Raw genomic sequence first — 11,874 nt, 5'->3', positions numbered from 1 at the left:
CCCTTAGCCCATTTTGTATAATTTCTCATCATTTTTCGTCTCACTATAAGTGTAATTAGGGGTGTATGTATAATTGTTGAAACTCCAGGGAGTGTATGTGAAAAGACGATTAAACTCAGGGAATGTAAGTGTAATTAACTCATAATTGGACCGGAATGACCTGATTATTAAATGAATCAACCCAAGTACAACAGAAAGCGCGATTGGATCCATTTTAAACGGGCCAAGTCGGGCGGCCGGCCCGTTTCACACCTCTCTTAGCAACTTGAAATGGTAGAGGGCCGGCCAGCATCCAAGGAATCCAAGAAATGGCAACAGTAACAGGTGATCTTCTGCTTCTCAATCCATGGCGTTTCTTCTCTCATCCCCACCAAAACGCTGCGTTTCCCTGGACTCAGACCAAGACGAAGCAACAAAAGCAGAAGCAGAAATTCATACTCTCTTCCAAAACGACCAGGACTAATGGCGTTGCCGCCTTGCCTTTCGACCTTTCCCCTCCTCCCATTGACCACGACCTCCTCGTAAGTCACCTCCTATTCTCTGTTGGTTTCCCGAGAATTAAAAAAAGAAACTGAAGCAGAAGAATCTTCAAAATTTTATGACCAACTGAACGGACTGCTCGCAGGACACCGTGGCAACGGCAGGAGCAAAGGTTTCCGATGATGGGATTATTGAAACTTTTGATAACGATGACCAAGCGTTAGATGCAGTCGATAATGGTGTTGTGGTGCGTATTTTTGACATTGTTTTTAGTACTTGCACAGTCTGTGAATTGGGTACTTGTATATTGGATGAGGACTTGAGAATTAAATATAGAATTTTAGGTTACGCGATTTGTAAGGTTAAACATGGCGAATTTCTTTCTAATTATGTTCCCAAGTTAGTAAGTTACTGTTTAGTTGTATTCATGTTTGAATTCTGTGGGTTCACTAATAGCCCTGCTGGATAACATTCTTTGTAATTCTCTGACTTGTTTAGTAAAATCATTGCTTCTTATAAATAAACCTATCAGGTTTGAATTCTTGGTTTATTTTATTTATGAAAATGGGAAGAATCTTTTTAAAATAACGGAAGAAAGCTTCTCCTTTCTCGAGGTGATTACCTTGGTTTGCAACCGGGATAGCATCAAGTGCAGTCAGTGACTGCATGAGATGATAATTATTTCTGATCTAAAAGAGAAGTCCATGATCATGACATTGGTCAATGCATGTAATCTGGGGATAACTTAGTTTTTCTTGTGTTCATTTGGTAGGTTAAATATGAAATGTGTGCACCCTAAAATTACATTCTTTAAAGAAGCTTCTGTGGATGATGTCCGCAATATAGTTTCTACATTCTTTTATGGCAGAGAAGTCTGCCATGCCCATTTGAGCCCTATCTGTTAGGAAACCTTGCTTTTTTAAAATTTTTATTTTGGTGATGTTAATCTTGTTTGCTAAACTTAAGTAGGAGACATGCTCATCTATGGGACATGTATTGCTTAAAACTGTTTTATCTGATGATACACGCTCATGCATAGTTGCTCTTGAAAGGGCTCATAACTTTAGTCCTTAACTCATGCCTTGCACATTGTAGCTTTTCGTTGTTTAAGTAAACTTCTATCAAAAGGTATTTTAGGTATACTTGTATCATAGTAACCTATGCAATATGGCTATATGCATTTCATGGGTGCCATCAAATTGTACTGTTAATTACTTGATTGCCATGGTTTCAGACGATTAATATTTGTAACCATGGCAATCAACAGTGCAATTTGATGGCACCAATGAAACGCATATTGCCATATTGTATATGTTACTATGATATATTTGTATACTATGGCTCTTATAAAAAAAAAAAAGATTGCCATGGTTTCAGACGATTAATATTTGTATACTATGGCACTATGTTGTCAATATATTGTTAGAAAATTATGTTTTTTTTTTTTTAAATTTTTTATATTTGTGCATAATCAAAGTCATTTTCTAAGCTACTAGAGGCTTTGGTTTCATGTTCCTTTTATATGTTTTTCATGTGACTGATATCTTTGGTGGGATCCATAGCTTAATTTTAGATGCGTTTTTCAGATTAAATAACTCATTATGATCAGAGGACTTGGGTCAGATTACATCAACTTGAAAGGTGCAGATTCATAGTTGAATGCTCTTAACAACAATCAGACCAATCAATGAGAGAAACATGATAAATAAAAAAGAACTTAGGATAACAACATAACAGCCATATATATGATGTAGCAAACTCTGTCAGACGCCAAGCCATGTTACAGAAGTAACAATTTCTTATTCTTAAAAAATACAGTAGATACTAGGTCTGGGAACTGATGCTTTAAACTATGTTGAGAAAATAGGGAGAGAATAAGATTGATGTAGGACCACATAGGTTGGTTGTTCCCTAGTATTGTGGTGGGCTTTGAATGGTAGAACTTTTAGTAATTAGAAGATTTAGAGAAAAGGAAATTTTAGGATTTTTGTAATATGGGGAAATTAGAGAGATGAAGAATAGGGAGGAGAAAAGAGAACGAAAGTAAAAGGCACCTATCAATGAATATGGATAAATGTAAGATCGGTTCTTACCTGTGTGTTTCTTACTTTTGGTTCTGCATGCTAGTTCATGTGACATTGAAGAAGAGTTGTGATCTTATGTCTGTACAATAGAGCATCAATGCTTATTTTGAATTGGGGTTTAGGTGGCACCACTTGCTTTTATGCACCTTTAGCCACTGAATTTGTTTGTTATTATTTTCATTGAGCATGCAATTATTTTTTATTTAATTCTTTTTACTGCATCTAATGGCTCAGGTCGTGGACCTTTCACATTTTGGCCGGATAAGAGGTAATTTGCTTTTCCTTTACTTTATATATCAACCGCATTGGTACTATATTCCATTTTGTTGACGGTGGTGCATATTTCATGCTTCTTCATTACGCATGTTCTTTGATGCATAGGGTGTCAATTTCGTTTTGTCCCTTTTTCTTCAATTTGACTTTGGTTAATGGTTTTGTAACTGTAATTGGACACCAGTTTCATTCTATAATAATATAATACTACCATTTGGTTTTGTAATTTGTATGTGGTAGCTAATACATATAAATATTTGCCCTAATTGAGTGAAATTTAGGCGATTGGCACTCAAATTTAGTTGCATTTTCTGAAATGCTGTTTAAGCACATCTTAATATAAATGTTCACGGGGCAGAGGTGTCCAATAAACTTTTTTTCTTTTTGTATAATTTTCTCTTGAATTTATGTCTATACTGTTTACATTCATACATATGCATGTATCTATGTTTCTATAAGAGAAAAAACTAATAATTCTTAGTTTATAGGTAATTTGTCAAAAATTGAAAATTACATATTATGCTAGTAACTTAGCATTCAGTAATTAAATTCTTTTTTTTTTTACAAGTTTCTAACTACATGTTAATTACTGTGACAAGAACTTAAAATGACAAGTGGAATTCGTGATGGTAGGCTGGTAGCGATAGTGGTTCTAGTGTGATGCATTATGCATATATATTAATAATGCATGAGGAAGAGTTTTGGTCATTAAATGAGTCAAATAGTCATTGAGAGGGTTAATAAATGAATTCCAGGAAATGTAAAGTTTTGGTCATTAGTTGAAGATGATTAATGCTGGTGTTATAGAAGAGATAGAATTGTATGGATGTACTTTGCTTTCATTATTTCCCCCAAATTCTTAAAAAAGAAAAAGAATATCTTATATTTAGTTTTGATTCTCGTTTAATGTGCTCAGTACAGAAGCAGTGGGCTTCTCTTTTGAGTGGCACAAACTATCTGAATGCTACGAAAATTTTACAGAGTATGTTGAGAAGCTGGATATTTTTTTCTTATATCTGAGAAGCTGGTTTATTTTGGTTATTTTTTTCACCTTATTGTCTTTTTTGTTGAGCTCATAATCTTTTGCTAATTGTTATAATTGTCATGTATTTATTATTATTTTTGTTTGTTTGAGGTAGTCCAATCAAATTTATGTCAAGTCTGTAGTATTTGGTGGTATAAATGATTTAATGTATTTTTCCCTGGCGAATACATGGTGGGTTCATCATGAAGTTAGTGGAGAAGACCGCATCCAGTTTCTTCACAACCAAGGCACTGCCAATTTTGAATGCCTCAATGAAGGACAGGTATATTTGATGGGATGTAATCAGCAATTGGTTGCATATGTGGACTGAATTCAAATGTTGTCTTTGATTTTATTCTTATATTTATACAACCATACAGGCTTGAGTAATAGGATTTCTAATTGAAATCCATAGGGATGTGACACCGTTTTTGTTACACCAACAGCTCGGACAATAGATATTGCACATGCATGGATCATGGTAATCTTTCTTTTTTATAATAATTGTCTGGTTGTTGATTTTCATACCTTGTAATAATCTTCATATTTTTGTTGTCAAAATAGTTTCATTTATAAATTTCTTTTTGGGTTCACAGAAAAATGCAGTAATGTTAGTGGTTTCACCTGTGACTTGCAGAAGTATCTCTGAAATGCTGAAAAAGTAGGTGCATCTTCTTTTCAGTTGTTAGTGTTCTTTTTAGAAACTTTGAAAGACGCTAGCTTCTTGTGTACCACAGCACCACCTAAGTTCTAATGTATTTAAAATATGTCAACAGAAGAAAAAGAAAAAGAAAAACTTTGAGCTGAGTTTTAAACTTTTACATTAGCTTTTGCCTTTTGCACTGTTATCAATGCTGCAATTATGTCTTTCTTGGATTCTTTTTTCACATAAGATTCCATGTCATGAAACTTATCCCTTGACTTTTTTTATCAATAGGTACATATTTTTTACTGACAAGGTAGAGATTCAAGACATCACTAAGCAAACTTGCTTCTTTGTTTTGGTGGGACCTAAAAGCAACCAAGTAAGGGATATTAGTAACTTTTTGTATATGTAGTAAATGATATTTCAGTCTTTGACATTTCTTTTTATTAATTGTCTTTTACTAACATGAAGCTTGATGTTGTTAATGGGTTATTGTGGAATGGAAACAGCTAATGGAGGAGTTGAACCTAGGTGATCTCGTTGGACAACCATACGGCACACATCAGCATTTTAGTGTAAGCATCAATGATTTCTAGACACTTGTATGAGTTAAGTTGTACTTATTGATTAAATAATTATATAAACAGGGGTACAGAGATGAAAGCTAATTTATATTTTTCAAAGAAGCTCAATTAGACATTCTATTACTTTGCAGGTTAATGGGATGCCTATAACTGTGGGAGTGGGAAATGTCATTTCTGAAAAAGGTTTTTCACTTTTGATGTCTCCAGCTGCTGCTGGATCAGTCTGGAAAACTATTCTTTCACAAGGTGCAATCCCAATGGGCTCTAATGCGTGGGAAAAACTAAGAATTTTCCAAGGTAGAGAATTCTTAATATGGATGTCTCCGCTCCTTTCCCCCCCTTTCCTAAATGAACAATGTTTGGCTCTTGACTGGTGAGGAGGCACTTCTTCCACACTTTTGAGTAGTGAATTGGTGAAAGTAATCGGACTCACGACTTTCACAACATTAATAATTATCCCCATTAAAAAATTTAATGTGATTGGACCCACTACCTTCTTCAATTCATACCTAAGAGTTGGTGACACATCAACGGTAAGGAGAAACTTCTACCTTTTTTAATCTCATCAATATTTCGCGAATACATGGTGCTATGTTTCACTACTATTTAATTTTCTTTGACAGCTCAGCACACAAATTTTCCTAACCGTGTATTTGGATGAGAAAATTAAACTCAGTATTTAAAGAAAAGTTCGGATTTGGGAAATGACAATCTCTAATTTTCTTGTTTAGTATCACCAAGGAAATTTCAAACTTCATTGTGGAAGAAATGTGGTACTTGGGAGTCATACGTTCTGACTTTAAATTCCAGCTAAATAGGTTTCATTTCTAAAATTTCAAGACAATGATGTTTTAAAGAAACAACCTACACCCTCACACCACCTACACCATCACCCTCACCACCACTGCCACTACCATAAGCCCGTCTCCACCATTGCCGCTGCCACTACCACCAAACTGATTCTACCATCTCCATTGTTGCTGCCACAATCATCACCCCTACCACCACTACCACCACGACAACCCCCTCCCCACCGCCACCAATGGCACCATCATGGCACTCCCACCATCGCCGCCACCAACACCGACACCCTCATCACCAGAACCACTCAACCACCAGCACCTCGAACCCACCAGCCCTCCCTACCACTACCGCAATCATCACCTTCATACCTCCATAGTCATTGCTACCACCACCACCACAACCACTCCCACCACCACCACCAAAATCACCACTACCATCATCACTGCCATCATTTCCAACACAACCTCTCCCATATACATCATATTTAAATCCATCATACTTAATAGGTTAGCCAACCTCTACCATCATCACTGCCATCTTTTCAAATTCCATCATTTTGAAATGTTTTTGGTACTTTCAAATTAACTTATCCAAATGCATTGTTAAAGTTGAATTAAATGGCAAAACTTTTTCATTTTCTTGTGTCCTATTGAGCATAGTTGAAACTTGAAATTGGGTGAGTGTACGTCTGTGATTTAATACATAGGCTTGCAATGCACATATGTTTTGGGGTTGAAAGAGAAGAGAAAAACTTCCTTTCTTTTCAACCTCGTGTTCTAGCAACAAATGAAGCTTATTTATCAAATGGAATGACTAAATTAGAAATAGAAGTATTTAATGAAAGGTTTCTTAAAGTACTAACTATTGCTATAATAGTAGTGTTTTAATCGCATAAAGTTCAGTTTTCTGTGATCTCCCTCGTGGTCAGCCCAAATTAACTTTTGCAGGAAGGCCGGCTCCTCAGAAGGAGCTTACTAATGAATATAATGTCCTGGAGGCTGGTCTCTGGAATTCAATCTCTTTAAACAAAGGTATCATATTCCCTTCTATAATACATCTTAAGGAAACTGAGAAAATAGCTGGTCTAATTCTAGCCTTTTGCAGGGTGCTACAAGGGACAAGAGACTATATCTAGACTCATAACATACGATGGAGTCAAGCAAAGACTTTGGGGAATTAGTCTAACAGCGCCAGCAGAGCTTGGCAGCCTCATTACAGTTGGTGGGAAAAAGGTAATAGTTGTTTCACTGTCCAATATATTGTTTTATAAAACACAAAATTGGAAAGTGGGTAACAATTCAGCTCACATTAACCCTGTGAGGTTGCCCAATATAGGTGGAAATATAAAAGGAGTTATAATTTTGCATGTCAGAATACTTTTCTTCTTCTCTTTCTTTTTTCATTTTTGAAGAAAGTAAAACGTCCATTCAACTGCGTAAAATAATTGGTTAGTTGATGACAGCCATCATGCTAGAATTGGTGGAGGAAGGTGTCCTTCAAAACTACGTTAAATATACTATGAAATTTTTTTCCTCGCCTGGAAATTATCACCATGTCAATTATTATTGCATTTAGCGAAAAATTCCAAAAACAAGCTTCATGGTTGTACCATAATAGCTTGTAAAAATTTGACAGGTTGGGAAGCTGACGAGTTGCACATCTGGAAGAAAGGAATTTGAGTATTTTGGTTTAGGCTATATCAAGAGGCAAACTGTTTCAGAGGGAGACACTGTAACTGTAGGAGATGCTGTTACTGGAACAGTGGTCGAAGTACCTTTTCTTGCTCGGCAATGCCCACCATCGAGAAGCTCAAGTTTTTGAGGTGCAATAAACCTCTAGAATATAAATTTCAAACTGTGCTTGTTTAGAATGTCCTTTACCATACAAAACACATGTTATGGGTTAATGGTCGGCTTTCTTTAAACGTTGGTTGGCTATAAAGTCCAGGTGTTCAGTGTTGTGAGACACAAATCTAGACTGGCTTTATTTTGAGCCATCGATTTTATGTTCGGTGCCTGATTCATACAAAGGCGAAGTTGTCGCTCTTTATTTAGTGATACCGAACACCAGTTATTTAGTTGCTATGTATTGCCCGCGCACTTCATCTAACTGTATGTGTAAAGCCAAATTTTGAATTATGTTATCTTGTCGTGACATTCTAAATATAATGCTGGTTTGGATCAAAGTATTCTGATAAAAGCATATTTATATTGGTCAAAATATATGTTCCACTTCCATGCTTTATTTTCCTAATTTATTGGGTGAAATGTGATACTCTAATGTTTTCTTTGTTGACATTGTTTTTGTGTTTAAAACATGGTTTTGGAGTTTAGAGTCCGGAATGGCATAATTCTGGATACAAGCACAATATAAACACAGAACACATAAATAGAATATTTGAACTCTTTATTCGTTTAAAAGACCTGAGTAAAAATTTCTAAACGTGACACAAACACATCAGACACTAAATACTGCAAAACTCAATTCAATATACTTTTGGGGGTGCTCTGGTTTTTTTTTTTTTTTTGGGGAATGCGTGAGAATTCATATGTATAGTTAGGTGCAATGCAAGTCATGATTTGACTACTGTATAGTTAGTCTATTTTTCTTTTTTCTTTTTTCTTTTTTCCATATAGAGAGATCAAAAGAGAACAATGCTTGCCTCTTGACAAGTCAGTAAGTGATTGAGAACAATAATGATGTTACTGATAAGAACAATCTTGTAGAATGCTAACAGCTTCTGCTCGTTGCTCATCACTCAACTCTTTGGGAAAATTAACTAGACATGTGATGAGGAGGTCGCCTCTTTGGGTTGGGTCTTTAAGCATGGGCATGCCTTGCCCTTCAATGACCTTTTCATAGCCATGATATATGATGTCATCGAAACAGACACTCATATTTTCACCTCCTAAAAGAGGGACTGGAAATGAGCAGCCACCCAATGCATCCACCAGAGGAATCTCAACAGCTATTTCCAGATCATCGCGGCCTTCTCTCTTAAACAAAGGGTGCCTCTTTTCATCTATCAAGAAGATTATATCCGCCGGAAGGTACCCTGGCTTCTCATCGCCTTTCCCTTCGAATGTGATCTTGGTTCCTTTCCTCCAACCAGGCTGCACGTTTATTTTCAGTGTTTCCTCTTCTTGGACAATGATCCTGTCATACAAACAACACACTGCTGCTTATTCTTTTAGTTCAAGATGAGTTATTCAGTTGCACAACTTGTGATTCATGTAGCATGCATGACTCTTCTACTATTATTACATATAAATCACTCTAGCAATCACTAAGACTCAACTTTAAGTCCCTCCTCTAAAAATGTTGTATGTTAGGATAGAAATAGAAAACTTGTAGTATATATTGAGGGTTTGACAGAATTACTCTAATTTTACGATAATGAGTACCATCTCCGTGAGAGATGATCTCATTTATATATGTGAAAGATGTTATAAGTATGATTCAGTAAATGTGAAGCAAATAGTTTTATCTATAGTTTCATACATATTAAAAGGGCCTCTTAGTAAGTAACCTAAAGTCGGAGTAAACAAATATTAATTACCCGGCATTGTTGATGACATCTCTTGTAATCTTGATCTTCTTCACACATCCATTACACAACTCCTCAAGTGTGAATGCAAGCTTCTTCTCAACCGGGGGAGCAGGTTTCTTTCTTGCAGTTGACTGAGAGAACACAATAGGGGTTGTGTTCCTGCTCATACTTCTTGACAGAGACTTGGTACTACTGCTGCCAGCATTGTCCGTTTCAGCTCTAGGAGTTGTGCATGTTCTACTGCCATTAGGTGATGATGATAGGGGGGAGACCGGCGATGGAGATGCCGGCGATGGGGAGGCAGGCATTTCAGTCTCCGATGGTCTCCGGCTCTTAGGCCGGCTTTTACTCCTGCTTGCATTTCTTGCCAAGTCAGGGATTTCGGTCACCGATGTGCTCCTCCTACTCATGTTCCTTGATAGAAAGGAAGAGAAAACCTCGGCCTGATCGGCCGAGGAGTTTCTTTGACTCATATTTCTTGAGAACAACGGGGTCGTCGTCCCCGTTGGAGTGTTGATCCGGCTCGTACATCTTGAGAAAGATCTCGGCGTAGGTGTCTTACATCTTCTACTGCTCGTAGTCCTCGAAATACTTCGACGCGAGAAGAAGCTGTCATCAATACTTAGTTGATGATTGAAACCACGAGCTACGTCTGTTGGGTAACTAATTTCAAACTCTTCTTCCTCCTGCTTCTTATGATGACGATTATGTGAACTCTATATACAAATACAAAATCAGATCAATTAATTAACATCAGAAACCACCAAATTTTGAGGATCGAATATGCAAAGCTACTAAATTTGATATATACATCATGCATATATATGTAAGGAAATTACAAACATCAAATTAATCAATGCATATATGTAATATCTAATATTGGGTCTGGGAAATTTGACCAAATATTATCTTTAATTTCGAACAATTTTTAATGTGTTGCTACAAATCTACAATGTGCCTTTGAAGCATAAATTCCTTCATGAGCCATAATCCACAAAAATAAAACTTGGCACAAATATGTACGTATCTGTCATGTTGCATGAGTTTTGCATGGATTTAACTAAGCGCATGAAATATATACACACACATATATATATGTATATAAAAGGACAATTCTGTTTACGATGAAAACATGCATGCATGCATGCAAGTTTATGTTACCTTGCTGCTTCCATTATGGTTGGATTCTCCATCGATACTCTTATGATGTTTCTTTTTTGCAACAAAGGATTTGTATCCCTTGCAAATATTCGATATTCCAAGAAAGTTGTGCGATGACGGTGAACGTGAGTGATGATCCCCCATGAATGTACGTGAGCCAGAGACAGAGAGAGAAAGAGAGAAGTAGATCGATATCCGAAGAGAATGTCTGGGGATCCAAAGATGAAGAAGCGTCTCTTTAGGCGCTTTTTTGAGGCAAAGTGTTTGTTTGTTGTTTTAGGGATAATAAGATGAGGCAAAGTGTTTGTTATTGTGACATGCATGAATACGACGTCGGATCATTTTTTATTAATTTATTTATTTTATCACTGCTGGCTTCTATTTTTAGGTTCATTCCGAGCTAACCCAACAGTTTTGCCTACTACATAATTAAGCCGAGACCATTGACCAATCTTCTATATCTTGAATTTTATCTTTCTTTTTGGGAAAAGGATCATGCGGTTGTACGTAATCACACAAACTCACTCTCATTAATTTGATCATGATCGAATATTTTTAGGGCATTACTATAACAAAAGATTGACAATGATTGATAAATGCTCGTCCGAAATGCTAAAGGCACATAACATAAATATATAGCATCCTTAATTTTCTTGGTAATTTAAATTCAAATGACCTTGAAATTTAAGGGTTAAGTGTTTTGGGTTTTGAGTTTAGTATTTAGGATTATATTTTTAAGATAATTATGTAGTTAGTTAAAACCATATAGTTTTAGAAATAAATAGAATATCAACACCAAAAAAAGTTAGTAGAAGATCTAGATCAAGGCGGAGTTATTGAAAGTCCTGAAGGAGTCTTCCCCCCAACTTTTTTCAATTCTACTTAATATATACGCACATATATATGGTATATATATGGTATAAATGTAGGGCTATCTACAGACTTCTTCTATTGAGATATATCTCAACTTATTTATGTTGAGGTATACTCTATTGGGGTCCACACGATTCGTTTTGTGTCGATCCAAACCGTTCATTTTTTACATCTACATTGATAGATCATCATTGCAAAAAATTAACCAAATCAGAAATCATTTGTCTATCTAACTTTGATCAAATAAATGGATGAATCAAATATTTTCGATGAAACTGTCCATTTGTTTTATCAAAGTTAAATCGGCAAATGATTTCCGATTTGACTAATTTTTTGCAAGGATGATCTACCAATGTAGATGTAAAAAAATGAACGGTTTGGATCAACACAAAACG

At 36.0% G+C, this 11,874-nt stretch overlaps 2 protein-coding genes across 2 annotated transcripts; one reads left to right on the top strand and one right to left on the bottom strand.

Moving 5' to 3' along the window:
- Window positions 1-300: 300 nt before the first annotated feature.
- LOC147279904 (Glycine cleavage T-protein family) lies at window positions 301-8,094 on the top strand. Its single transcript, XM_086250604.1, has 12 exons — window positions 301-521; window positions 626-727; window positions 2,799-2,832; window positions 4,071-4,144; window positions 4,277-4,342; window positions 4,458-4,522; window positions 4,799-4,886; window positions 5,017-5,082; window positions 5,223-5,388; window positions 6,843-6,926; window positions 7,000-7,127; window positions 7,531-8,094. Exons 1-12 carry the CDS (start codon window positions 309-311, stop codon window positions 7,714-7,716), a joined length of 1,272 nt encoding a protein of 423 aa, XP_086106730.1. The 5' UTR covers window positions 301-308; the 3' UTR covers window positions 7,717-8,094.
- Window positions 8,095-8,597: 503 nt separating this feature from the next.
- LOC147279903 (HSP40/DnaJ peptide-binding protein) lies at window positions 8,598-10,750 on the bottom strand. The gene is made up of 3 exons (XM_086252529.1): window positions 10,607-10,750; window positions 9,455-10,131; window positions 8,598-9,051 (listed from the first exon to the last, which is right to left on the bottom strand). Exons 1-3 carry the CDS (start codon window positions 10,748-10,750, stop codon window positions 8,598-8,600), a joined length of 1,275 nt encoding a protein of 424 aa, XP_086108655.1.
- Window positions 10,751-11,874: the final 1,124 nt, after the last annotated feature.

This window comes from Dryas octopetala, chromosome 7 (genome assembly GCF_963921425.1).
Source record: "Dryas octopetala chromosome 7, drDryOcto1.1, whole genome shotgun sequence".
In the NCBI taxonomy this organism is placed as follows: Eukaryota; Viridiplantae; Streptophyta; class Magnoliopsida; order Rosales; family Rosaceae; genus Dryas; species Dryas octopetala.
The sequence above is the reverse complement of the archived record's forward strand: the minus strand, read 5'-3'. Positions and strand labels throughout refer to the sequence as shown.

Coding starts and splice junctions, on each gene's coding strand:
- LOC147279904 (XM_086250604.1), top strand. CDS start 309: ATGGCAACAGTAACAGGTGATCTTCTGCTTCTCAATCCATGGCGTTTC. Junction 2,833..4,070: donor ACATTTTGGCCGGATAAGAG/GTAATTTGCTTT, acceptor TTCATCATGAAG/TTAGTGGAGAAGACCGCATC. Junction 5,083..5,222: donor GCACACATCAGCATTTTAGT/GTAAGCATCAAT, acceptor ATTACTTTGCAG/GTTAATGGGATGCCTATAAC.
- LOC147279903 (XM_086252529.1), bottom strand. CDS start 10,750: ATGGGGGATCATCACTCACGTTCACCGTCATCGCACAACTTTCTTGGA. Junction 10,132..10,606: donor ACCATAATGGAAGCAGCAAG/GTAACATAAACT, acceptor CATAAGAAGCAG/GAGGAAGAAGAGTTTGAAAT. Junction 9,052..9,454: donor GATGTCATCAACAATGCCGG/GTAATTAATATT, acceptor TTTGTATGACAG/GATCATTGTCCAAGAAGAGG.